This window comes from Diplodia seriata (assembly GCF_021436955.1).
Source record: "Diplodia seriata strain FDS-637 chromosome Unknown scaffold_7, whole genome shotgun sequence".
Taxonomy (NCBI): Eukaryota; Fungi; Ascomycota; class Dothideomycetes; order Botryosphaeriales; family Botryosphaeriaceae; genus Diplodia; species Diplodia seriata.
The window spans coordinates 332,626-358,541 of record NW_027117314.1 but is presented as its reverse complement, the minus strand read 5'-3'; the positions used below and the strand labels follow the sequence as shown (position 1 = coordinate 358,541).

Sequence of the window (25,916 nt, the reverse complement as noted above, 5' to 3'; positions counted from 1 at the left end):
AGGCGGCTGGGGAGTACGATAGAGCAAGTGGGAGATCCTTTTTTATATTGCCTGGCATATGCACCGCTCATGGCCGCGTCCGGAGCGCTGAACCGAATTTCCGTCGCGAACGGGCCCGACTCCCGCCACAATGGCACCGCCATCAGGTTTCAAGGCTCAAGTGAGAAGCTTTCGAAGGGGCTGCAGCTCGTTCGGAACATTGTTCTTAGCCTGCCGGCGGGGGAGCGGTGCTCAGAGTATTCCACGTCTGGCACGGACTTGCCTGCAGTGGAGCATTTGACAGCCGGAAAGGCCGAACAGAGCCATGCTTACAGGCGAATGTACAGCCGATCCAATGGCAGCAGACCGGAGCGTGAAACAAGCGGGTCCGTGTTATGCTGGCTGATGGTGGAAACCGGGCTAAGACTGAGTCGTGGAGTTGTATGGGTCGCCAAGTCAGCGGAGCGTGACACCACCTGAGGCGAGCGAAGGACGGCAAAAGCAGTGGGATGAGCCGCCGGAGCCAGCGGCCTCAGACCCGGCAGAGGAAATTAAATGACAGGACGCAGGCGAAGAACGTGACTTATTCGTGGCTATAGCGAGCGACCAAAGAAGAAACAGTCTGGCCAGGTGAGGACGATCCCCAGCTGTTTGGGGTTGATTAAGCTTGACGGGTAAAAGGCGTAGTGCCGCTACCCCGCCTCTCGCAAATTGTACCTGCGTCCGACCGTGGCTTTGTGTCCAGGTTCACTTGGCGTACTCGATCATCTTCCCGTTGCTGCTTTTGGCACGGCGTACCTGCATGAGATTACGGGCGTTTCTTTTGCTAATTCTGCTCACATCAGTGATTGACGAGGATTGGGCAACTTCCATCACACGGCCACGCGTGCTTGACGTCTGTCTGGGCTCCAAACAAGTAGACAAGAATCATGGGAAAGTGCTGCTGATAAGCTATCTGGCTGAATTCCAGCAGACTCCTTTCGTCATCCAGGATCGCGCAACGTGCCTGTTACGCGAAGATCGCCTGCTGTGTGAGCCCGAACCGGGACACGCCAGAATGCATGGTCAGGTCGCACGAACGTAAACAGCCGAATCCACATTGAGGAATGCCACAGCCGCCGACCCGGCACCCAATTCACGCATCCGTAAAAGTGCAGTGTCAACACCCACTATCGTGGTCAGCGCGCAAAGGGTTGCCACGAATGAAGAAGAAAGGGGTCTCCGCATGTTGAAGAGCCGTCGGATGCCTCAAGGCGCGAAACTAGATTGGTGACGATCCGGCCGTGGCAAAAGCTCGAGAAAGTTTGTGTGTAGTCTTGCAGACTGCTAGAATCCTTCCAGCTGTTATGTGCTGGCTTGAGAAGTTGTGTCACCCACACTGCCGATTTCCGTTGGTGGAAAATGTGAGGGATACAATTAGACTGAAGACGCCATCCACAGATGTGGTGATGCAAGCGGGCAACTGACGATGCGGAGCGTCATCCGATGCCCCCATTAGTTCGACCTTATAACCTTTCGAATCGACCCTGATCCCCCTTTTGGTATCCTAAAACTCCGTTGCTATGCCCAACTCTTGAACTTTACCCGAAACTCCCAACCATGCATACCCAGGCCATACCGCCTCAGCCGTCATCCATTCCTGTGTCGGCCTCATCCATCGGCTCACGCGGCTCTTGCGCTTCATGGTATTGTATAGCGTCATCGATGTAGCTGAGGATTGCGTTCACGCTGTCCTCATCCTGCACGTTGAGCTTCAGGAAAGAAACCATGCTGAAGTCGTCAATCAGTCCCGCCACCGCCTTGTTCAGCCGGTTGAACGACGAGCCCGTCATGACGCTCTCGGTCGCAGAAGGGTCGCCAACGCTTTCGAACTCGAGCCTGTGGGCCGGATCGTCTTCCATCAAGCCAGCGTCGGGGGTGATGAAGCGCTTGAGCTCGCGCTTGGCCACCTGGTCCTTGACCAAGTCCATCTTGCTCAGGACGTTGATGTGCGGCATTTCCAGCATGAGCATGGCGCTCATGGCCGAGAGGGTGCCGGCGAAGAACTTGGCGCGGTCGACGACGAAGGTGGCCTCGAGCAGGTAGGCGGCGCACATGTTGATGTTGAGCGAGCCGCGGGTGAGGTGCTTGACGAGGGCGGGCAGGATGGGGACGTGCGTGTACAGCTCGATCTGGCCCGGCATGTCGATGACGATAAGGTACTCCTCGGTCACCTCCTCGAGCGGCTCGGTCAGGAAGTCCATGTTCTCCAGCAGGAACTCGAAGCAGTAGATGAGGCCGCCGTTGGGGCCGAGGCCCATCTCCTCCATGACATCCTCGAGGCTGATCAGGTCCTTGATGTCGACGTCGGGCTCGTACGCAAAGTCGTCGGCGGCGGGGTCGAGGTTGATGTAGAAGCACGAGCGCTTGAGGGTGCGCAGGTGCTGGATCAGGGCGGAGCAGAAGGTGCTCTTGCCGGCGCCGGCCGGGCCCATGACCAGAGTGCCGAACTTGCTCATGGCTGCGATGGATGCGGGGAGTTTTCGTGAGTAGCGCTCGCCGCGGCGGCCGAGCAGCGACGCCGGTGACTTTTTGCGCCGCTTGCGACCGACGGTCGGCGCCCGGCGGCGACACGTGCGGGCAGAACGACTCCGGAGCGGCAGGCGGTGAGCGAAAAAATGGCGGGATGAGGTGCTTTGCGCCCGGCAATTAAACGTCGGCTTAGCGTCTTTTCCCACGGCCATTGTCTTCTTTTCCCCTCCTCCACCCACTTTCTCTCTTCATCCTCATCCTCTCCCTCGTCTCCACCTCCACTCCGCCCTCTTCTCTCGTCGCCTCCCGCGCCTCGCCTTCCCAGCCGCCACGATGGTCTCCGTCCCCAATGGCACTGCCTCCAAGGGCAGCTTCCTCTTCACCTCCGAGTCGGTCGGTGAGGGCCACCCCGACAAGATTGCGTATGACTCCCCCGCGCCGCATTCCCGCGAGCTCCGCGCTGACGGCTCTACAGCGACCAGGTCTCCGACGCCATCCTCGATGCCTGCCTTGCCGAGGATCCTCTCTCCAAGGTTGCGTGCGAGACTGCCACCAAGACCGGCATGATCATGGTCTTCGGTGAGATCACCACCAAGGCCGCTCTGGACTACCAGAAGATCATCCGTGGCGCCATCAAGGACATTGGCTACGATGACTCGGCCAAGGGCTTTGACTACAAGACCTGCAACGTCCTTGTCGCCATTGAGCAGCAGTCGCCCGACATTGCCCAGGGCCTGCACTACGAGCAGGCTCTGGAGCAGCTCGGCGCCGGCGACCAGGGTATCATGTTCGGCTATGCCACCGACGAGACCCCCGAGATGCTTCCTCTCACCATCCTTCTGTCGCACAAGCTCAACTCTGCCATGACCAAGGCCCGCAACAACGGCGACCTTCCCTGGCTCCGTCCCGACACCAAGACGCAGGTCACCGTCGAGTACGAGCACGATGGCGGCGCCGTTATCCCCAAGCGCGTCGACACCGTTGTCGTCTCTGCTCAGCACTCCGAGGACATCACCACCGAGGAGCTCCGCAAGGAGATCAAGGAGAAGATCATCAAGCAGGTCATCCCCGCTCACCTCCTTGACGACAAGACCGTCTACCACGTAAGTGTCAACAGAAGCGAACTTTGTTGAGATGGCCCGCTAACCCCTCTACAGATCCAGCCCTCTGGCCTCTTCATCATCGGTGGTCCCCAGGGTGACGCCGGCCTGACTGGCCGTAAGATCATCGTCGACACGTACGGTGGCTGGGGTGCCCACGGTGGTGGTGCCTTCTCCGGCAAGGATTACTCCAAGGTTGACCGCTCGGCTGCCTACCTGGCCCGCTGGATCGCCAAGTCTCTCATCAAGGCCGGCCTCGCCCGCCGTGCCCTTGTCCAGCTCTCGTACGCCATTGGTGTCGCCGAGCCCCTCTCCCTCTTCGTTGAGACCTACGGCACCTCTGACAAGACGTCGGACGAGCTTGTCGAGATCATCCGCAACAACTTCGACATGAGGCCCGGTGTCATCGTCAAGGAGCTCAACCTTACCAACCCCATCTACAACCGCACTGCCAAGAACGGTCACTTCACCGACCAGACCTTCACCTGGGAGCAGCCCAAGGAGCTCAAGTTCTAGGTTCGAGAACTTCCGGCTTAATTTTCCTTCTGGGTTCTTCACAATGAACATTCAAGTTGACGACTCAACGTCTTGTCAACGCTACGCGGTAACGACTGATGTTTCTTCAACAAACAAAACGGCGTCAGGGATCATCTAAAAAGAGAAAATCTTTACTTGGGCTTTTTGGGCAAGATACCACCTGTCAACAGTATTCAACATAGACTCTCTAGAAGAAAACGCTGCAATATGCGCAAGAGCTGCAAAGTATTGCAGATGGTTAAGAGAGAAAGAACTTCTTCAACCTTTTCACTTTTGTTTTTCGCCAAAATAATCAGAAGCGCCGGCGTTTGGGAGGGGGTTCTTTCAACACGAATTCCACGGAACGCTCAAGCTTGTCATAGCATTTGGAGGAAACAATTCATTCTGCTGTTCTGTCGGCTACATGTAGCGGATCGGTGGAGTAGCGAGGCGTCAGTAGGACGTGTCTCGCAGAGAGATAAATGAATGAAAATGTGTTGGAAAAAATGAACGGCCCCCTTATCATCCTCAACAATCGCCCCACCCTTTCGTCTTGTCCCTATCCTTATCGGACCAGACCATCTTTGTCGACACTACCCTTGGCAGCAAAGGATGCATGCCCTTGGTGCTAACGAGTGTCACAAGACTTGGGGCACAGGTCATGCAACGGTGATGCGGGAAGTAATTCAATAGTCCCCGATCAGCCAACCAGCGCCCCAAGCCATTTTAGCTTGGTTTTCTGGACCCTCGTGGAAAGATCCTACAGTAACTACTCGACTCCTGGCGGTTTTCGTCCTCAAGGGAGTTCGTCATCCGTCAAGATGCGAGAGTGACGGTTTTATTCCATGGAGTCCCAGGTTCGAATAGGACTTGACTGAGACATCGCGCGGATGGGATCGCGATTTGGAATTTGAGGACTCTTCCGATATCGCTTTTGTTTATACGTTATGATAGATCGATGGGTCAAGAGATAGTTGTTATAGGAGTAGAGGTCGCAGCTTGAACTGCTTGCAAGCAAAGGGGGGGTCCTCGAGGCGATCAAGCAAGCGGCCATCATGCTTGCGCTTTGCTTGATTGAACGCTTAACAGGCGGGCGAGAACTGTTAGACCGGGCGGACTAACGTTATCCAAGTAACTTCGAATAACTCCGAACAACGTTATTAATACCCCGCTACCTATCCACTCGTATCTACGATACTCCGCGGTTTAAAGCCTCACTATTCTTCTACACGTAAGAGGTTTAAAATCGTTATAAGCGGCGATCTTTTCTATCTATACTATATAAGGTCGTTCTGCTTATCAAGCGCTTGCTGCTTGTCGCGACCCCTGTATGGGAGCATATCCATACGTGTTGAAGGGCCAGAAAGGAGCTCGAATGGAAAACAAAGCACGGCGACAGGTATAAACCCAGAGTTCGACGCAAAGCCAATTAAGATTGTGAAGTGCAGGTATGCTCGTTGCGCATTGCACGAGCAGCACTGGCAGCAAGCGTTCGGGATGTGATGGATTGGAGGGTGCAGCCGACACCTTGGTATAAGCTCACGCTTGTAAGCAGCCACAGCCGGTGTGCAGCATGCAGCCTTTCGCGCATTGCTCCAAATCGTTCGAATCGGACATCACGGCGGGTGATAAAGTACCGGGTCTCTCAGCTTTACCGCGCAGAATGCATGACACCCTGCTTACGTAGACAGTTGAGTCCATTCTCCAAACGTATATGCACCGTAACAGGGGACGAATTCGTCTGGATAAGAGGTCCAAATACCTACACAGGAAATCTGTAACATGCTGTGACATCAAGAGCAGCCCCACCAACGGTATTCACTTTGGACAATGATGAGGAGAGAAAAAGACGAAAAAGACTTTTTTGGGGGTATCCCATCCCGACAGCAACTTTTATAATGACCTGCAAAGCCCCTCTTTGAAGCGCATCCCACGCCCAACCAACGCCGATAGATGCCGCAAAACCTCTATCACCCTTGACAGATAAAACCCAAGAGGCAGCATCTACCTCTCACCTCCTCCTCTGCGCGACCTTCCTTCTCTTCGCAAACATGGCCCCGGCCTCAGCACCGCCACCACTACCACTATCCCTCGGCCCATCCTCGACCGCCCTCTTCCGACTCCTCTCCAACGCGCCCTTGGTGCCCGTGGTGCGCTCGCCCCTCCGCGTCAGCCTATCGATGCGGTCGACGCCGGCGCCCAGCTCCATCCACTCCTCGCCGCCGTACGCGGAGCGCTGGCGGCGCTCGCGGGCCGCCGTCTTGGCGCGCTCCTTCTTGCCGGCGGCGGGCAGGCGGACGAAGTTGGTTTCCTCGTACGCGCGGCGCTCGTCCTCGGCGGCGCGGTCGCGCGCCGACTTGACCCGGCGCCCGCCGTCGACGACGTTGGAGCCGATGCTGGGCTGCGCGACGGGCGCGGCCGACAGGTGCTCGTCGACGAACTCGTCGATGGCGGCGGCGCGGCGGGGCCCGCCACGCTCCTCTCTCGCGCCGCCGCCGTGGCGCGGTAGGTCTTCCGGCATCGCGGTTGCGGTGATGCGCGGAGGGCGGTAGATGCCGGCGTCGTCGGCGGGCTCGGCGTCGCCCTTTCGCTTGCTGCGCTTCTTGTCGGCTTCGGAGCCGGCGGCGTCGTTGCTGTTGCTGCCGCGGGAGAAGGCGAGGGGGTTGGGGCGGTAGGCGAGCTCGTCGATGTCGTCGTCGTCGTCGGAGCCGTCTTCGTCTTCGTCATCGTCCTCCTCGCTTTCGTCCTCGCCGCCGCCGCCCTCCGCCTTCTTCTTGTTCTTCTTCCCCCCCGGAGCATTGGCGCTGCCACCGCCACCGGCCTTCTTCAGCGCCTCCTCCGCCCGCGCCGCGTAGTCCGCCGCCCGCACCACCTTGTCGATCTGGTACTTGAGCTTGCCCTCGAGCGGCCGCGCGCCCTTTTCCAGGTACAGCCGGAGTTCGCACAGCTTCTTGACGACGTCGTCGACGTTTTCTTTTCCCTCGTCCTCCTCATTGCTGCCGGTCTTCTTTGTCTTCTCGCTGTTGTTCCGCAGCTTGAGCAGGATCAGGAAGACCAGGTTCTGCAGGTACGACAGCAGCAGCTCGTTCTTGACGTCCAGCAGCGAGATGCCGTCTTTGGGCGGCAGCGGCGAGAAGAAAGACGACGCGTTGTTGTCGCCGCCGCCATCGTCGGCGGTGTTTTTGCTGTTGTTGGTGGGCGAGGGCACCGGTTCGGCGGCGGAGGTGAGCGATGCCGTCAGGTTCGACAGCAGCGTCGGGAGGGAGGTGTCGAGTTTTGCGGCGGCCATTCTGGGCTGAACCCTCGCGTGCGATTCGAAATCGTATATGTGCAGAGCGCGCGCCGTGCGGTGTTGAAGGAAGTGGATTCAGCGCTTTGCGCGCGTTGTGTAGCGTGGCCGTGGTGGTTGTTGTACTGTCTGTCCCTTTGCGCTCTTCTTCTGCTTTCCTCCCGGAATTTTTGTGAGAGGAACACGGACTCGCTCGCGCGTCGCAAGCGGCAGAATCCCAAACTTTTTGCCGATTAACCAGTCCGACTCACCGCCTTTCGGCGTGCAAAACTCGCCGAAGAATTTCGACCCGTGTGTGCCACCGTATTATTATTGCTACTCTGAAACCTCACACGGTCATTGCAAAAGTCACGGAGCTTTTGCTGCTTTCCGATTATAGGCGCCGCATGCAACGAACGCATGCTGTGATAAATTGATGTCATCTCTCGCTGTCAGCTCGCCCCCCACCAACAACTACCACCCTCTCCCGACCGAATCACACTTGCGCAATCGAAGCGGAGATCCGCATGGGTAGTAGCCATCAAATCAGGGATATCACCCCGCGTAACTCCAACCCAAAATTCCCCGGAAGAACGCCGGCTTGCCAACAGAAAACAGGATCAAGCGAAGTAAGAAAAAAAAACAGGGAAATACGCGCCACGGCCGTCCACCCCTATCCTGGAATATGCTGCAGGAGTCAAAAAAAAAAAAAAGGGAAAAGATGTTCCCCGCCCCTCATCAGCGCCAACCCATGCACTTTTGGATAGCCAGAACCAGAAAGCGAGAGAGAGAGAAAATAAAAAAAAAGAGAGAACAGAACGGAAAATAAATGGCCCGTCTCTTACTCTTACAACCCCCTGCCCCTACTTGCCCTTCCCTCAACCAAAATCAATTCGCCAACCAACCGACCCCCATCCCCACCCCCATGTCCTCGCCCCCGGACGGCATCTTCCTCGCGCGCGCCAGCCCGAAATCCAGCACCTCGCTCCGCGGCTCGACGTACTCCCTCAGCCGGCCCTTGACGCCGACCGCCAGCGGCGCCTCCTCGCCAAACGGCCCGACCTGCCTGCCCTTGACGAAGACGAGCTGCGTGGCCACGCCGAGGCTGTTGTCGTCGAGGACGTGCGCCGTCGCGGCGTCGGTGCTGCCGAAGGCGATGAGGTTGAGGTGGGACCAGCGGGGGGAGCGGTGGCTGTCGTGGTGGTGCTGACCCGGGTGGCCGTGGTGGTGGTGGTGGTCGACGGCGGTGATGACCGAGTCGGTGTCGCTGTGGGCGTCGGAGGTGGCCGGGTGCGGGTGGTGCGAGTAGAGGATGGATTGGGCGACGTTTTGGACGAGGAGGGCGTAGATGTTGCGGGGGAGGGCGCCGAGGCTGTTGTTGTTCTTGGGCCAGGTGGTGATGTTGAGGGAGACGAGCTGGGGGAGGTAGTTGAGGGCGCTCTGTTGGTGTGGGTGGTTAGTTTGAAGTATGTATGGGGGTTGGGGCTTGGGCTTACCTCGAAGGCGGCGAAGCTGTCGGTCTTGTCCGCGACGATGCTGGTCGCCGGGAAGCCGACGGACAGCTGTTCCAGCTCCGAGCACTCCCTGCAAATGCTCTCGAAGTCCAACGGGCTGTACACGTACTCGTCCTCGAGCAGGTCCGCCGCGTTGGCGTGCACGTTGAGCAGCTTCAGCGTCTTGCCGTGCCTGCTGATGCCTGCTGCGGCAGGCAGCTCCTTGACGTTGCTGATGTCGATGGTGATGGCCTTGAGTCCAGTGACGAGGCACAGGAAGTTGTCCAGGGCGTGCAGAGCGTCGCTCTCGCGGTTGTCCTCGTGCTTGAACTCCAGCGTTTCGAGGTTCCGCGGCAGCTTCGTCGGCTTGCTCAGCTCCGCAAACAGAGTGCACGCCCCCGGGCAGTCGAAAACGGCCAGCTTCTTGAGCGTGGAGAACTTGATGGCGCGGCACCACGTCTCGGCCGAATACCGCAAGTGCACCTTCTGCAGCGTGAGCTCCGTGAGGGCCAGGGGCTTGCAGTGATCGAGGGGAATCATGTGCCCAAACAGCCTCGACGTAATCAAGCCAGGCCCGGTGCTCGAGTCATGCAGTTCCCGAGGCGAGAACGGGCTTACGGCGGGGTGGAAGCTGGCGTTGACAATGAGCTTGTCGACCTTCTTGTTCTTGCGCAGCAGGATATTGCACAGGTCCAGCACCTCGCCGCTGTCGGGATACAGGCCGAGGGTGCGCGTGTGCTCGGCGATGTGCTCCAGGTCGCCCGAGTGCTCCAGCTGGTCGAGGATGTTCCTGTCGAGCGAGATGCCCTCCAGCCAGGTCATCTGGCGCTGCTTGCGGTACAGCAGCAGCAGGTTCTCGGCGGAAAAGGGCTGCCATGGGTGCCAAGAGAATCGCTCGAGAATGTTCTCAGGCAGGAATTCCAGGATCATGCGCACGGCAAAGTGGGCCTGCTGCAGCTGGTTGCGCTTATCCTCGACCTCGGCAAGGTAGATGTGCAGGCGGCGGATGTAGTTCAATCCGATGTTGCGCGGGTTCAGAAAGGCGCCCAGGTTGAGGTCCGCCGTGCTGCCCACGTTCAGCGTCACCTCGCGGTACAGGTTGCGCACCGCGATCTGGTGCAGCTGCTTGCACGAGAGGGACAGGCTCTTGAGATCCGTAGGCCGGAGAACCTGTGATGTTCGCAACCAACCCGTCAGCAAGGCTCCAGGTCATGGGTGCCGCGCGGCACAGCAAGTCCGCATGGGTGCCGTGCGGGGTCTGGGCAGTGAAGGCTGGGCTCCGTGGCTGGACTCACATAGTCGACTATCATCGACCATATCTCAATCGAGAGACCGGTCGCCTTGGTCAGCATGTTGGCGCGCACACGCGGAAACCGGTGGTGGTGCAAAGTGACGGCAGACTGAAGGCGCGGAGAAGAGAGAGAAGGTGGAGCCTAGGCGCCGAAAGAAAGATGGACGCGCGGGCGAGGATTCCGGTCCCAGATGGAGGCGGGCAGCAGGCAGCGGACGCACAGCAGCAGCACCAAAGAAGCAGACGAAGTGGAGAAGGAGAGGAGGACGGCACGCTGCAGGCAGCCGGCGCGAATCCGACAATTATTTTATCCGCAATGAAACGGGCACTATGACGGAAAACCCCACGGCCAGGTCTTGGCTGCGCGTGCGGACTCGCTCGTGTCGACCGGCAACATACGATTGTGGCTGCCGTCGTCAAAGTCAGACCATTTTGCCTGGAGTTGGCTCAGCCTGCTCGGCCTGCATACCGTCCAGAGCAATCTGCCCACTGCTAATCCCTCCGCATGACTCAGACTGTGGCGCACATCCGCGCGCGAAAATCAAAACGGCGCCGTCGCCCTGGGCCCAAGGGGGCCGCCGCCCGCTGCCATCGCCGGCCTCGCTGGCCTCGCCCTGGGCAGCCCTGTCGTCGGTCGTCTCCCTCAGCCACGCTCCGATGCCTCCACACGGCCCGTGACGTCCGCTAGCCGAGCTCTGGCCCCGGACAGCGCATCTCCCACGGCCTAGCAGGGGCTCCTGCCATCGCCGAAGCCTAGTTTTCATCAAAGGGATTGAGCTACTCTACATGGCGCGCCGTCGCCGCCTGGTCCACGCGCACCTGCAGGTCGCCGATGAGAATAGCATCAGTGATCCGCCCGCCCGCCCGCCGTGCCCTTGCCAATCCCAATTCCGCCAAACTCCAGTCTTCAAGATGCCTGAACTCCGCGCTATGCAGGCTGTGAGTGATCGAGCGCCCTGAGCAGTCGTCGTTGTGTCGTACAGAATAAAGAGAGCCCCGCTATGTAGAGACAGACCTGTAAGATGCGGACATACCCGCCCCCGATGCAGCTGTGCGCCGTTCCCAAGCCGTGACTGCTCGTTGACATGCCAACAAAGGCCGTTGCCTTTAGTTCTCGGTCTCTTCTTCTTCTCCCCCTCCTTCTCCGTCATCGTCGTCACCGTCCTGCTCCCGTTCGAACTCTGCTAGCATCTCCGCTTCCAACGCGTCGTCGTCTTCGTCCGCGTTCGGTTGGTGCACCGCGCCCGCGTCCTCTTCCCCTTGCCCTTCTTCAGGCCCGGTCGTATCCGGACTGGGAAGGCCGGACGATTGCTCGACGCTTGCGACGTTGGTCAAACTTGTCACCCGCTCTAGCGCCCGTTTCTTCCGCCGCTGGAGCTTTGACCCCGCTATGCTGACGGTCCCGTCGTCCGTCGCATTAGAATCGCTATCGCTGGCTTCCGAGTTTTCGTTAGACTCGGCGTTCCGTTTTCTCTTCTTATGCGCACTCTTCGCCGACCCTTCGCTGCGAACACTAGTATCCGACTCGAACCCGTTGGACTTTTCGCTTCCCTCACTGTCAGATTCGCTGTCGTCCAAGAATTCTGCAAGCTCTTTCTCGAGCTCTTCTCGGTCTTCATCATCCAGCGCGAGGTTGGTCTCGTCTACCGGGGAAGTTGGCATCATATCGTCCAGCTCGTCGTCATCACTAGCCATATCGTCCTCTACGAGCTCATCAAGGTCGGCTTCCGCGTTCGCTGCATCCTCGTCAGATGAAGACATCACGGTGCCATCGTCAAGCTCGTCGAATGGAGAACCCTGCGAGGCGTGCGGGCCGCGCTCATCAGGCTCCACATGGATGATGTGGGGCGCCTCCGACGCACGTTGCCACTTCACGAAACATTCCTTCAGCCAGTCCACAGTGACGATCTTGATCTGAGGATGCCGTGCTGCTTGCCGAACTTTCTGTGTTCGCCGATTCCTCGCGGCCACTACGTGGGTCGTTTTACGGTTGATGACTTCGGACACCTTCGCGCCAAAGCTCTTCGCCCAAACGGCATACTCGGAACTGCGGACAATTTAGAAGCTGGCTAGGAGCTATAACGGCACTGCAGTACTCACTTTTGGATGTTGGTTCCCAGGGGGACTACTCCGGAGAAAACGATCGAGACGCCCTTGAGAGCGCTTCGTTTCATGTCGGGCATGATTAAAGCGACGTCTGGCACTATCTCCAAGTCGTCTATCGGCCGTTTCTTCGGGCTCTTTTCCCCTTTGAGCTGCGCCAGTCTTCCGCCCTGGGCGCCGGATCGGCTCATTTCGTATCGCTCGTAGAAGCGTTGATGAACGGACCGCAGGTTGGCTTCCAGGTGTGTAAGCTCGTCGTCGTCATCGTGAAGAAGGTTATGCCGTCTGTGAGCATCACTCGGCGTTTCATCACCATTCTCGCGGGTCTCCTCCTTTTCCGCGGCTTCTTGGTCCGCCTTGTCGAGAATCTCCTGCCTACGCAAAAGCGGCTTGTCTTCCATCTGCGTCGCAATCGTCTCGTTCTGCTCGTTCGTCTGCTCCTTGAGTAGCTCGGGATTGTCACCTCCGCTCATGGCAACGAGCTGTTCTTCTAGCGACGTTGTTTCACTATTGGGCTTTGGTGGCATTTGGATCTTGGATGGAGTTTGCTTTTCTTCGGCCGCCGGTTCTTCGCTTGCAACACTCGTCTCACCTGCTGCTTCGTCGGGTGCCGGAGTATATGGCGGCGGCGGTGGCCTGGCTGCTTCGGCTGCAGCGATGTCATGTCGCTTGGGGAGAAAGCTGCTGTTGATGTCGCCAATGCCTACGAAGAAATCATAGGGAGTCACCTTGATCAGGTTACTGTGCCAATTCCAGACGTCACCTCTGTCATCGATGATGACGACCATCTTGGTGTCCACAGGAAAGATTCGGTGTAGGGTCTTGACCGTCAGGCTACCGCTCTCATCTCGACTGAGAATCCTATCGCCGAAGACCTTGCGATTGGGGTCAACAATCTTCGCGATGTTTTGCGCATAGGCCCTTGTTCCCATCGTGTAAATGTGCAGCTCATAAATCTTTGAGATGTTCTCCAAAAATTCTCGTAAGCCCGGCCTCAACTTGATGTAGTACCAACATCCTCTCCCGCCCGGGCCATTGTCAAGGAGTTGGAAGGATTGCACATCCTTAACCGCTTCGTAGTTCGGGTTGTCCGGATCCTTCTGCCATTCGGCTACGGTGGGATCGACGGTTGCGTGGATAATGGTCTGGTCCAAGTCGACGACAAGGGAGAGTTTTTTGCCCGACAAAAGGCGGCGTTTAGCCTCCTCCTCGGCGCGAATAGCGACATCCTCGCTGATCTTGAGGGCGGTGCTGCCGTGGGCTCGGACGACGGTGGCACGGTCGACATCGCGCATGGTCGTGTTGAAGCTCACTCTGGGGGTTCGCCGTCAGCGACAGAGGCGGAAAAAGTCCGCAAGGGCACTTACTCGTCCATGTTCTTTCCGCAGTTGACGCACATTCCGCCCCATTGGACTTCATGTGAGCACTCTTCATTGAGCTCGAACAGCTTCACCCTGCTTGCTATCAGCTAACGGAGGCGGGGCGGGAGCGGTGGGAAAACCGCATGCTACTTACCCCTCGCGCTGGATGACGTCTCCCTCCCTGATGAACCACGTCTTCAGGGTACCTTCCTTTTCGGCTTGAAAGTCGGCCGGGAATTTCTTCTTGACCTCATTTTCCTGGCCGAACTCATCAACTTCCGTCACAGAAGTTGTATAGTAGTATGAGAAGAGCTTCGCGAACCTCTTCACCTTGTCATCCTGTTGCTGCAGAAGCTTCGTGACGGTGATGGGGTAGTGAAGGTTTCTCGGGGAGTTGAACCGCATCGCTCCTCACATGCTCAGCGAGGAGCGGCTGTGCGGGGGTGGGCGGGGGTGTGGTGTCGGGGTGGGAGCGCGGTGTGCAGGCGCATGCGGCGGCGGCGATCCGTTGCTTGGCGGACGCGCGAAGCTTTGGGAGCTTGGGCCGGTGGGCTGCGGCAGGACGGGGCAGCTGCGACTGGGTGCGTGGGCCGAACGGGTGCGTGGTGGAGCAAGCGACTGCAATTGGGGCGCGGGTGGGCGTGCGGACGCGTCGGAGGTGGAATGACAATTGAGGTGGTGGTGCTTTGGTCGTGTTGCGCCAGTCAAAGAGCCGCAACATCCAATTCCACGTTCTGCTGAGCGGGGCGCGCTTTCCTTTAATAGCCCTGGTGGAAGCTACGACACGTGACCGCGAAGCTCGGCTCGCTGCCGGAAACGAACGCCAACACCTCTCACCGCGCTGCGGCCTGCTTTCGAGCACCCCTGCCGCTACACAACATTCTTCATCCACGAGATGGCAGTATTTGTTTGCACGTTTTGGAAGACGGGTTGCTCGGCAAAATGACGTGTCTTGATGCCGTCATCCCTGCAAGTACAGTCGGTCCCCGTCACAGTGGTGCCTGGACATTTTAGCACGCGGTTAGTACGCCGCGCGACAACGCGACGCCAAGTTTTCTTTGATCGCGTTCTATCTTCAGACTATCCGGATGCCTCTCATCTTTTTGAAGCTCTGATATGAAAGGAGGAAAAAGGTACTGCGCAGCGCACTCTAGGCACTCGCCCGCAAAACGAAGTAGTAAAAAAATCCCATGACTGCAACTCCCGTTTGCTCAGCACGAAGGCCCGAAAATGCTTACGGCGTGCAGCGACCCATGTAACGCGGGTACAAGCAGCAGTCCCTGACGGTATGTTGCTTGCAAAGCCACGCCAGGAAACGCTCCAGACCCAGGCCATAGCCTCCGTGGGGGGAGCTGCCGTACCTGATTTGTTTGTTAGCTACCCACAATCTGGAAATAGAGTTTCGGTAAGTTGTCACTTACTTCCTCTGGTCGGTGTACCAGTAGTACGGGTCAGGGTTGAGACTCTCGCGCTTGAAAGCCGCCATGAGCGCCTCGTAATCGTCCAGCCTCATTGATCCGCCCACGATCTCGCCGACACCAGGCATCAGGCAGTCGACGCTCTCAGTGACGCGAGGATCCTCCTTATCCTTCTGCATGTAGAAGGCCTTGATCTCGACGGGGAAATGAGTCAGGAAGATTGGCTTGTTGATGATGTCCGTCATCCTACGCTCGGCAGCTTCTGCAATGTCGTCGCCGAACTTGTGGGGCTCGCCTTCCTCGTTAGGGATTTCATGCTCAACCAGCCATTGGATGGCGTCAGCGTACTTCATGCGCATGAAGGGCCTCTCGGGCATCTTGAAGTCGGGGTTAAGGTTCTTGATGTAGCCAGCGATGATCGGGTCGGCCATGGTAAGCTCGAGAACACGGCAGATGATATGCTCAAGGTGGGTCAGAAGATCATCAAAGGTGATGAAGTCCAGCTCGGCCTCAATGTGCGTGTACTCGGACAAGTGGCGCCTTGTGAGGGACTTCTCCGCGCGGAAGGACTTCTCAATGCAGTAGACGTCGCCCATAGAAGGCAGCACGGTCTCGAGGTACAATTGAGAAGACTGGGTAAGGAAGGCATCCTGGCCGTAGTAGTCGAACTTGAAAAGCGTTGCGCCGCCCTCGACCTGCGTCTGCACCAGGGCAGGGGGGCTGACTTTGCGAATGCGGCACTCCTTGTACGCGGTGTGGAAGGCGTACTCGATAGCATCGCGGACCAACATGACCGAGGAAGCAACCTCACCGCGAAGAGTAAGGTGGCGCAGGTCCAGCAGCGTGCTGTGCTCGGCCTTGGCCTGAACCCTGTTGGTGATAGCATCCTCACCGCCAGCAGCCTTCCACTCCTGGGGAATCTTATAGAAATCGGCGTGAAGCTCGCGGTTGAGAGGGGCGTGGGCGCCAGCGGGGACCTCGTACATTTCGCCGTAGATCTCCATGGAGGTCTCACGGGTCAGGGTGAGGGCATCGTAAGTCTTTGCCAGCTTGCCGGCGATGACGACCTGCATGAAGCCGTAGCCGTCTCTCAACGTAATGAAGAGGACATCCTTCTGCTTGCGCTCGCGGTGCACGCGACCAAGCACTTTCACGCGAGTACCCTTGTTCTCGGCGTCCTGGCCGCTGCGCAGCTTGATGTGGCCGCCCGTCTCGTCCAGCTTGATCTTGACAGCCTGGGGCAGGCTGGTGTCTTCCTCAATGACGATCTTCTTGGCCTCTTCAAGGACCTTTGCGCGCTCCGCCTCCTCCTTGGCACGCTGGGCGGTGAGTTCCTGCTCGCGGGCGGCCTTCTTCTTCTGTTGCTCGTAGAAGTTGACGGCCTTCTTCATGCCAGCCTTGGCGGCGGGCTTCCATTCCTTCGCAGCCTCGTCCTCGCTCTGGGACTTGCGGGTGAGGTATTGGGCCTCGGCGGGGCGCTGGAGGTAGGCGAATTGGAGCGTCTTGAAGGGCGATTCCTGGGTGCCCTGCTGGGTGGGCTCGTCCTTGCCAATGTCTTCGTCAATGTAGATGGTCGCCATTTTGGGCAGGCAGCGTGCGCGAGCGGAGGGGGTGGTGCAATTGGAAGGAGAGGCGGGGGAAGTGCGACCGTGTTTATTCGATCGCCGGCCGGCGAACAGTCATCTGGTGGGATGAGTCGAAATTCCAGCTTATCTTATCGGCCCCTCGATCGCTTGGCCCCAGCTGTCCGCCCACCGCACGGCCGCTTCGCCTACCTGCACACCCGCAGCACTCAACGCAACATCCAGTGACACGTTGTCGCATTATCAACCCGCTTCATCTTACAGGCCATGACTCGTCCTTGGTCTGCTCGCACTCAATCCGAGGCCCTGTCGAGATGATCAAGGCGGATGCACGAGACGGCATGGCAAGAGCAATATAATCGTGCTCTTTGTTCTCACCACCTGTGCGCGGCAGCAGAGACTATTTGGGCGAGTCGTTTGGTCCAACAATCTCAAAGCAACGTGAGTACAGTAGCATCCGTACCCATTTCAAACCCCTCTGGGTTGGAACTACAAGAACGGCAAAGGGCAGCTTCAGTCATCCTGTGGCACCTTTTTGCCGGTCCCGGCAGGTCAATAATTTAGGTATATGGAACACCCCACATCACGGTTTTCCGAACAAGTCATCTCTCAGCTTCAATCTGTATCGTCAGATATCACTGAAATAGCGGGCACATGACAATTTCTTGCGGGCTCCGAAACGCGACACGGGTAATGGACCTTTTTATTCAACTTTAGCACGACTCCAGAACCTGGACCACTGAATCTCCTCTGTGACCCTTGTCCATCAGCACGTGTCCAACATGTCCGTAAGGGCACTCTTCTCCGCCGAAGTAATCGTCAGGCTGTACACCGACTTCACCTTGATCCAGGCCTTAGCGTAGGTGCAGTAGAACGAAGCTATTGCATGGTCAGTACGGTTCACGGTGCTACACTAGGGAGTCACTTACCAAGCGGAGGCTTCCATGCGTCAGGAGACGAGTCGCCCTTGGATTGGTTCACGTTATCCGTAACAGCCCACAGCTGGGGGTTGTCGAGGTCGTTTGCAAAGTCCTCACGTCTGGCAGCAGTCCAGGAAGAGGCCCCCGACTTTTCACATGTCAGCTTCCATTCCGAGACGTGCAAGGTTTCCCAATTACTCACCTTCCAGGCTTCCGAGAGAGGCACCATGTGGTCAATGTCGACATCAGAAGCGGCAGTCCACGTCGCGCCGTCATACGGACTGAACCAGGACCCACTGGTAGCGGCGCAAGCGCTGCTAGTGACGACGTTGGTGCCGTCACGCTTCAGCACGGTTTCGCGCGTGTTGCAGGAGCTATTTGAAGTCAGAACCATCGAAAGCCATGGCTCGTCTAAAAATGCACGAACCCCGAGATGGTGATCCAGTGGTTGAATTCCTATTGCCTTGATCAGAAAATTGCTACAACCAACAAGACGACTGGGATACTTACATCGCGGCTGTAGCCAGTGGAAGAACCCTTAGCAGCAACGGTCAAGCCACTGAGCTGGGTCCGAGCGGTCGAGAGGGCCGGAATACCAGGCGGCGTGGGCACGGGAGCCGGCGCCGGGAGGGCCTGAGTAAGCAGAGGAGCGGCGCTCAGAAGCGCGCTGACGACAACGAGGAACTGCATGGCCTGGTATTTGCGATTGACTGCACTGGAAAGCTGGAGGAGAAAAAGTTGGGCCACATTCCTCGCGTTTATAAACACCGGGCAGTGAGGTTCATCTCGCCGGGTGCCGTCGGTGGTCTCCGCTTGTTTCAGCGTGGACAACACAATGCGCATTCCTGCGCCAATGATAAGAGTGCTTACTGCCAGCACGTGGGACAAGGGCGCGTAGGAGGAACCTTAGGATGATGGAAGTGGAAGGTGATTCAGAACGCCAAGATGCACGGAAGAAATAACCTTAGCCACTATCTGCCACTCAGCGGCCCGAACCCGGCTCCTCCAGACCAAAGCGGCAAGTCGGCCAGTGGGCCATCAATCAGCTCCAAGGACAACTGAGCAAGCGAGCGACGAGCAGGGGTGGCGTTGCTTGGCAAATGGCAGGAACAGGACCCGGCCGAGAACGGTGGTACGGACAAGTCGTCAAACCCGAGACCGGAGAAGCAGAATCGCGGTTGCGGGGTATGCACACAGCTGCTGCACGAGATACGCACGGGGCCTTATCATTCGCTACCGCTGCACGCTCGATAGGCTGAACTTGGCATCATATGTGCGAGGCTTGGCGATGGCTAAGCGTACTTTTATTCGGACTGCCACGATGCAAGCCGGTCGCTACTGATTCGAGACGGCGGGGTTGGCTGCAGCGGACAGAGTACCCGTTCGAGCAGATGCGTACGCTCGCCACGGTGTTTATTCCCACCCCTCTTGCTTGCGCGTCGGCGAGCTCCTATCCTCCTTCTAACCCTGCAATAGCATCCTGCGACTCTCCTGGGTTGTTCGCCTGCATCTTGCCCTTTCGAGAAGCTGCGGTTCGCTTACGAACTACCCCATCGATTCATGGGCGCAGATCATTTGGACCATTATTTTCCGAGCATCTAGCTTCGTCAAGGTTGTTGGGGTCGAATACGAGAATCTGCGCGCCTTATCGCTGCGTGGATTGCGACATGGACTTCCGCCTTTTTGCTGACACACACTCCGAGAAACGACTTAGTCAATCCCCGAGAACATCTTATTTTTGCCCAACTTCCTTCCCCCAGATCCCGTACCTCCGCAACCGCATCTTGCAAAGGGACACTACCGGACTTGACTCCATATCTGGCCTCCACCGCTCTTCCGAATCGTGGTGGCTGCCAAACGATATTCTATCTGCTGCCAATTGGCTTTACTTACCACCCTGAAAGCCACCATGGAGGGAAGATAAGATTATTATCCTCTCGACTTCAACCAAGGCGGAGCCGGCCGTCAGCAATGGTGGCTTGATAAGCATCAACCGTTGCCATTGATACCTGTCAGGAACGAGTGTGCGAAGAGACAGGACCTCAAACGAGATGGTAAATCGAGTCCTCTCCATTGGACCTTTTTGGTATTCCTACTACAGCCGAGGTCAACGCCGCGTATAAAAGAGCTGGCGAAACATCTCCAAAAGAAAAAGAAAAAAAATCTGGGCGAACATCCCCGCCAGGCCCCCAAGCACCATCTGCCCGTCTCTTTCCCAACACATCATCGTCTTCTCCCTCCACACCACAGTCCCGTTTGCCAGACCCCCGTACGCGTCCCTCGTCGCCTCAATCACCCCGCTCATCCAACTCACCCAATCCTCCCTCTTCTCCTCATCCCCTCCAACCCTCAACCACTGCACAGGCAACCTATGCCCGCCCTTCTTCAACCCCACATACGTCGACCCCGTGGCGGCATCCTTCAACGGGAAGCTCTACTCGAGCGATACCACGGTCAACGGCAGATCGCCCCTCGACTAAGTACAAGTTCCCCAGCACCTCGACGCCGCCCGCCACCGTCCCGCCGTTGGGCCGCATGATCGTGCGCGTGTAGTTAATGGCCACCGGCGCCGTCGGGTCGAAGCCCGTACCACGTCGGCACGATGTTGTCCGTCGCGGCCGCGTCGGCTGCTGCAGCGAGTAGCGGAACACGCGCACGTCGTCGTCCCAGAAGGCGTACGCGGCGTGCGCGCCCTGCGCCAGCTTCGTGCCGTACGCGTACACCTGCGGCGCGGCAAAAACGGAGTAGTTGGCGGAGCGCATGTTGGGCGTCGGCGGGGTCGATGCCGATGAGGGGCGCCGCGGTGTAGTTGTACGGCGCGCCGACGTAGGGGATGGAGAGGGTGGTGGTGTCGGTGGTGGTGTTGAGGTCGTCGCCGTCGGAGGGGGAGGTCGCGGCGATGAAGCCGGAGTAGATGGGGATTTCCTTCGGGTCGAGGCCGGTGTGCTTCGGCAAGAACTATTCTTTTATTACACTGTACTTGTGTATGTAGTTAAATCTATTATCAGGATGTAAATGTAAGTATCAAATGCGAACAAATACGTCCCTATACTGGATTCAACTGCCCATAGTAAGGATATAGCGTTTGAACGCAGAGGCCTGAAATCTTCTATCGCCGTCTTTCAGCTACCAGCCCCAAGGTAAGACGATGGGTCTGCAGTATGACTGGCAAGGTGGACCGTATTGGTTATTAAGTCCGTCGGCTTCAAGAGGATCGTTCGTAGAGCAATGCCTCATCATCATCATCATCATCATTCAGAAATGATTTACCCATTACCTTGTGTCACCGATCCGGGCCGTAGTGGAATACAATGTCCGGACACAGATGTAAGCCTTGAATGTAGACAAATGCGTCCAGATCTTGGATTCGACGACCTACGTAATTCTTCCTTTTGACATTCCCTTTTAAATGGTCTACCCATCCCGTCCGCATCCACACGCTCAGACCTTTCCATTTCGAGTATCGACGTGTGGCGTAAAGTATTTGTAGTACTGGGTAGCCGAGAGAACACTAGATGAACGACAGTTACGTTGATTTGAATTGAATTCAGCTCCAGCTTCGACTCCCACGGACGCCGTTATTCGACATCGCTGACAACAGCCCTCCGCCCATTCCACTCCGATCAACAGGCCACAAGTGCCCACTCACCTTCCTTAACATCATCCGCACGATCAAACAATAGATGGCCAAACACCACCACCACCACCCGCCAGCCCCTCTCTTTCCCCCCTTCCACCTCTGCCACCCTTCTCAATGGTTCAACGCTTTACATGGCCGAAATCTCCCTCACCACCCCCCTCTCCCCACTCCCTCCCTCCTCCCCCTCCGCGGCCGCCTCCTCTTCCTCCCGCCTCCTCCTCCAGAACCTCAACATGACCGCCAGCACCGCCGCTATGACAGCCAAGCCCGCTACACCGCCAACGACGCCGCCTGCGATGGCGCCGGTATGGTCTTCATGGTTGATGTTGTTGTTGTTGTTGTCGCTGTCATTGTTATTGTTACTGTCGTTTGTTTCGCTGGGTGGGATTGTTGTGGCGCCGCTGGAGCCCGAGGTAGTGGGAGAGGACGAGGCGGTGGGAGAGGACGAGGAGGGCCCCGCCGGAACCGCGGTGGAGGCCGGTGCTGAGGAAGCGGGAGAGTAGGAGGGGATAGAGGAAGAGATCGGCGGGGGAGGGCCAGTGGGCGACGTCGACGATGTAGAAGGGGGTGGTGTAGGAGGCGGTGCGGACGTTGTGGAAGAGGGCGACGGCGGCGGTTGGGTCGAAGTTGGCGCCGCGGCAGACGAGGATGGCGGGTTTGTGGTCGACGACGCCGGTGGTGCGCTACTACTACTCGCGGTCGAAGTGGCGGACTTGTCCATGGGGTACACGACCAAAAGGGCTTGCGAGGAGCGGCAGTCGTAAAATGTGTACGACTTTGTGTCTTGCGCGTTGCTGCCGTACACTATGTTTGTATAGCAGTATGGCGTGTCGGAATTGGTGCTTTCCGGACAGTAAACTGTTAGCGGTGATTGGGTGACGGATGGTAGTTTGATTTTGCGCTTACCAAACGAGGTTAGACTCGTTGTCGGTACAGTCGCCGGTGCAAGAGCGTCTGGCAGTGGAGTCGAAGCAGCTACTATGTAGAAAACAGGATGACGTCGAGCTGAGGGAGTGGCAACATCCCATCCAGCTTGACGAGTATGCGCACACAGATCGAGTGGGACACGCGAACAACAGGTCTGTGGAAGAGATGTAGTAGCCGCAGGTATCTATCGATGAGTCTTGACGGGGTTCTATTCCGTTTGCACGGATCTCGACCTTGGGTCCGCGCGTGGGCTTTGGTGTCCAGCCATCGAGTAGGTGGTCGTGGGAGCGTTGGGTAGGCGCAACGAGTGCGAGGACCATAAGAACTGGAAGAGTTGAAAACAAGTAGAGTGAGACGGATATCTGAAGCATACTGGGTTTCAAAGACCACGCAAGGCTTTGGCAGTCAGTAGCCGAAGAGGCTCAAGGCATGTTATAAAATATGCGAGTATTGCAAGAAGAGAAATGGGCAAAAAGCAAGCACAGAATATGCAGCTGGAGTATCTTCAGCCTCATCACCCCCACGGGACAATCATCTTTGACACTGTCTCTACGTGCGGTGGCTGCTGACTTGCATGGCAGGAGGATGGGTTGCAGTGTTGCGGCATTGCCTGGTGAAGAGCTCGCTCCATTGAGTGAGGGGGACTGTGGTCCGAAGAGGCCAGAACATCCAGCCTGCAGCTGTGATTCGTGGAGGTAACTTCTGCTCTAATCTGGCCGACACACACTATCCATCTTCAGCTTTGGGTGTCATGGGCGTCGTAATCGTGGAGAAGGCGCACATGTAAGCCTCCGTTTCGGAAGGCCTTTCCCCGCACCATGTGATGGGGATGGATGAGTGCAGCTTGTGCTGCGCTGTTTCGTCTAGAGTGCGGTCCGTGGGCGTCTCATCAGCAGAGTATTTGTTCTAGGCGGAGGTCAGTGGCGGTCTAGATGCAAACACCATCATTTTCCTCATCTCGAAGCAGTCCACACGCCTTACATGGAGCCATACACCATGTCTCTGTTCAGTACAGTGGGAACCATCGGATTCCTCATCAACTCATCCATCAGCGTCTCGAGGCGCATCTTCGAACTCCGCGATGTGGAGAAACAGGCTCGGGATGTGCTCGAGATCAGCGACGGGATGAAGAAGCTGCTTCAGCACACGCGGAGACTCCGGCGTCAGAAATCGCGGCTTCTCAGCGCAGAGGAGAAGGCTATGATCGACGGGGAACTGGAGCGCGCTGAGAAAGCTGTCGCCACCGTTGCCCTGCTGGTGGAGCCCGCTCGCGCCGACATGCAGACGAACAACGGAAATGTTTCCATAGCCACGCGAGGCTTGTTCGTCCTGCGGGACTCTCCAAAAATCACCGCCAGCCTGGGTCGACTTCAATTCGCCTACCACGGTCTCTGTACGGCCATGGGCATTCTCTGCAATCGTGCCTCAGTCCAAGCATGCACGAGGTACGAGGCGCAGCCGGAGCCAAAATATCCGCTGCCATCGTATGAGGATAGCCAGTTTCTGAACAGCAAGCGGCACTCTGTCATCTTTCGAGAGGAACCGGTGGAGCTACCCGGCGACATTCCGGGTAGACCGAGGCAAGGCTGCGAAACCGAGCCGCTCATTGAGGTGTCGCCTGCGGTGGTTGCTGAGGGGCCATGCATGGATTGGCTGCAAGTGGACTGGCGTGAGCATCCACGGTGGCAGGCCGCGTTCGAGGGCATTGGTCAACCGCGACGCCAGCCATACTCCGCAGGAAGGGCACGAACGCCGGAGCCTGATTCGACGGACACCAACCCAGCGGCACCTCGCAGGCGGATTGGTGGTAGGTCGCGTGGACAAATATGGCTTGCTCATCGAGCTAGCTTTCAAGAGAGAGAGCCGTGACTTGGGCGGTTTGGTATTCGCAGTCACTGCGTGCACGTCTTATTAGTGGGACCATCAGGTTAAAGCCTGTAACTTGGGTTGGACTTTATGATAGCAAGAGATCAGTGCATCAATCCATGCTTTGAGACTGGAAAACAACGACATTTCCTCCAGAGAGGTCACTGAATGGGAAGACGGCCGTAAATTTCATTTTTTTGAGGCATCACGGCCTCATCCCATGGCTGAAAGGCTGTGGTCCAGAGGAACCTTCCCATGGCACTACGCCTGCAGGCAAAGAAAAGAAAATAACGAGCAAGTACAAGTGCACACGCCACCACATAGGGCATCCGTGAAGATCCAATCAAGAAGGACGTGGTGAGTATGGGCCGGATGTGGGACGAGGGGCTAGAAAGAGCTCACTACAGCGGGTTGAAGCAGCACGTGGGCATATGGCAGTGGAGAGCCATTCTCGTCGGTGAGCTTGAGCAGTCCGGGAAGGCTGACCAGGGAGCCGTCGGGTCGGGCCGCCCAGTCGTACTCGAGTGCAGAAGGCTGGGAAAACAGCGTGTAGGATACGTCGGCTGCAGCGTGGAAGATGGCGATGAGGTTGGCGCGGCGGTCGGCAGCGGGATTGGACGACAGCCAGGGCTCGAAGGCGACGAGGAAGTGATCGACGCGGTTCTCGATGCAGGCGCTGCGATGAGCCAGGAAAGCGGGATCTGCAGCCGGGGCGGGATGCAGGTATGCGGTGAGACGGCGCCAGTGAGACAGCGCCTGAGATGCAGCGCGCGGTCTGTCGGGGCGCTGGTCGACAAGGCGTGGCAGCTCGGTCAGGGTGGGCGGCAGCAGGAGGTCAGAGGAGGCGACGAGGAGAGAGTAAGCCAGCGCGTGTTGAATCAGCAGCGTGGGGCGCCGCGACTGCCCAATCAGCGTCGGCAGCGGGGCCGGCAGGTGCGGCGTCTGGAAGGCGGCCAACGCGTCCGACACCTCGACCGCGACCGCGACCTCGACCTCGTCGCTGAAGTTGTTCTCCACATGCACCGCAGCCTGGTCCAGCACCGTCTTGACGCGTCTTCGCACGGTCGGGTCGTCCAATGACTGCGGCAGGTGCTCCTGCCACCCGCCGCGCCGCCGGTCGCCCGACGCGTTGGTGCCGCTCCTCTTGACATAGTGGTCGCTCAGCTCGCTGCTCCGCCGTTTCTGTCGCTGCAGCCCTCTCTTCCTACTGCCACGCCGCCCCGCCCAGAACGTCAGCGCGAACGTCAGCAGAGCAACTGCAACCGCTGTCCCAATCACTGCTCCTGCAACTGCTCCCCCCGAGATGCCTGATCTTGTCGCCTGCTCGCCGGTCCCCGCGCTCGGCCTCGAGCTTGGATTGGACTTGTCGACCGTAGTAGCCGCTGTTGCTATTGCCGTCGTGGAAAAAGCCGTCTCCCCGCCGCCGACCGTCGAGTATCGAGTTGCCGAAGAGGGCGTTCTGCTCAAGTCCGTCATGGTTGACTAGCTGCCGTTGCGGGCTGCTCGACTTCCACCTCTGGGGTATTTTGGGTTTCCTCGAGAGACGGGCAATGGCAGAGAGCTGGGGATTGATGGGAGGCTTTATCGCTGGTGAAGTCGAAACCCACTTGATATACCCTTGACTCGATCTTTCAGCAGCTATTTTAACCATCGAGGGTCGTAGGAGAAGTCGTTGTCGCATTCGTGCACGCAGGAGAACCTCAATGACTTTCACAGCCTTGCGATGGCGGCTTATCTGCAGCAGTGCACGCTGCGCTTGCCAGGGTTGGCATTGCAGCCATGAGCCTAGACCCATCTTCAGCTGATCTGCACATGACCACAGCAGTTGCATTCTGACAACCCTGGCGGTTCTTGCCGAATGCGGGGTTCAGCCTCAAGACATCTTTGAAGCCTGCTCTCACACCCCAGGCTCTTGCTGTAATCGAGGAGCTCTGTATTCT

At 57.8% G+C, this 25,916-nt stretch overlaps 7 protein-coding genes across 7 annotated transcripts; 1 reads left to right on the top strand and 6 right to left on the bottom strand.

Annotated features, from left to right (window-relative positions):
- Positions 1 to 1,601: 1,601 nt before the first annotated feature.
- SLS55_006879 (uncharacterized protein) lies at positions 1,602 to 2,477 on the bottom strand (the record flags this gene model as incomplete). Its single annotated transcript, XM_066778308.1, has 1 exon — positions 1,602 to 2,477. One exon carries the CDS (start codon positions 2,475 to 2,477, stop codon positions 1,602 to 1,604), a length of 876 nt encoding a protein of 291 aa, XP_066630745.1.
- A 346-nt stretch (positions 2,478 to 2,823) lies between these two features.
- SAM2 (methionine adenosyltransferase sam2) lies at positions 2,824 to 4,106 on the top strand (the record flags this gene model as incomplete). Its single annotated transcript, XM_066778307.1, has 3 exons — positions 2,824 to 2,912; positions 2,966 to 3,593; positions 3,648 to 4,106. 3 exons carry the CDS (start codon positions 2,824 to 2,826, stop codon positions 4,104 to 4,106), a joined length of 1,176 nt encoding a protein of 391 aa, XP_066630744.1.
- A 2,011-nt stretch (positions 4,107 to 6,117) lies between these two features.
- Positions 6,118 to 7,395, bottom strand: SLS55_006877 (uncharacterized protein; the record flags this gene model as incomplete). The annotated part of the gene is made up of 1 exon (XM_066778306.1): positions 6,118 to 7,395. One exon carries the CDS (start codon positions 7,393 to 7,395, stop codon positions 6,118 to 6,120), a length of 1,278 nt encoding a protein of 425 aa, XP_066630743.1.
- An 867-nt stretch (positions 7,396 to 8,262) lies between these two features.
- Positions 8,263 to 10,219, bottom strand: SLS55_006876 (uncharacterized protein; the record flags this gene model as incomplete). Its single annotated transcript, XM_066778305.1, has 3 exons — positions 8,263 to 8,814; positions 8,871 to 10,037; positions 10,163 to 10,219. 3 exons carry the CDS (start codon positions 10,217 to 10,219, stop codon positions 8,263 to 8,265), a joined length of 1,776 nt encoding a protein of 591 aa, XP_066630742.1.
- Positions 10,220 to 11,265: 1,046 nt separating this feature from the next.
- On the bottom strand, positions 11,266 to 14,027 carry fcp1 (CTD phosphatase Fcp1; the record flags this gene model as incomplete). Its single annotated transcript, XM_066778304.1, has 4 exons — positions 11,266 to 12,205; positions 12,259 to 13,575; positions 13,629 to 13,715; positions 13,777 to 14,027. The coding sequence occupies 4 exons, from the start codon at positions 14,025 to 14,027 to the stop codon at positions 11,266 to 11,268; spliced, it is 2,595 nt and encodes an 864-aa protein (XP_066630741.1).
- Positions 14,028 to 14,856: 829 nt separating this feature from the next.
- Positions 14,857 to 16,620, bottom strand: SLS55_006874 (uncharacterized protein; the record flags this gene model as incomplete). The annotated part of the gene is made up of 2 exons (XM_066778303.1): positions 14,857 to 14,983; positions 15,044 to 16,620. 2 exons carry the CDS (start codon positions 16,618 to 16,620, stop codon positions 14,857 to 14,859), a joined length of 1,704 nt encoding a protein of 567 aa, XP_066630740.1.
- A 769-nt stretch (positions 16,621 to 17,389) lies between these two features.
- On the bottom strand, positions 17,390 to 18,233 carry SLS55_006873 (uncharacterized protein; the record flags this gene model as incomplete). The annotated part of the gene is made up of 5 exons (XM_066778302.1): positions 17,390 to 17,502; positions 17,553 to 17,691; positions 17,746 to 17,917; positions 17,971 to 17,999; positions 18,054 to 18,233. 5 exons carry the CDS (start codon positions 18,231 to 18,233, stop codon positions 17,390 to 17,392), a joined length of 633 nt encoding a protein of 210 aa, XP_066630739.1.
- Between the last annotated feature and the right edge of the window lie 7,683 nt (positions 18,234 to 25,916).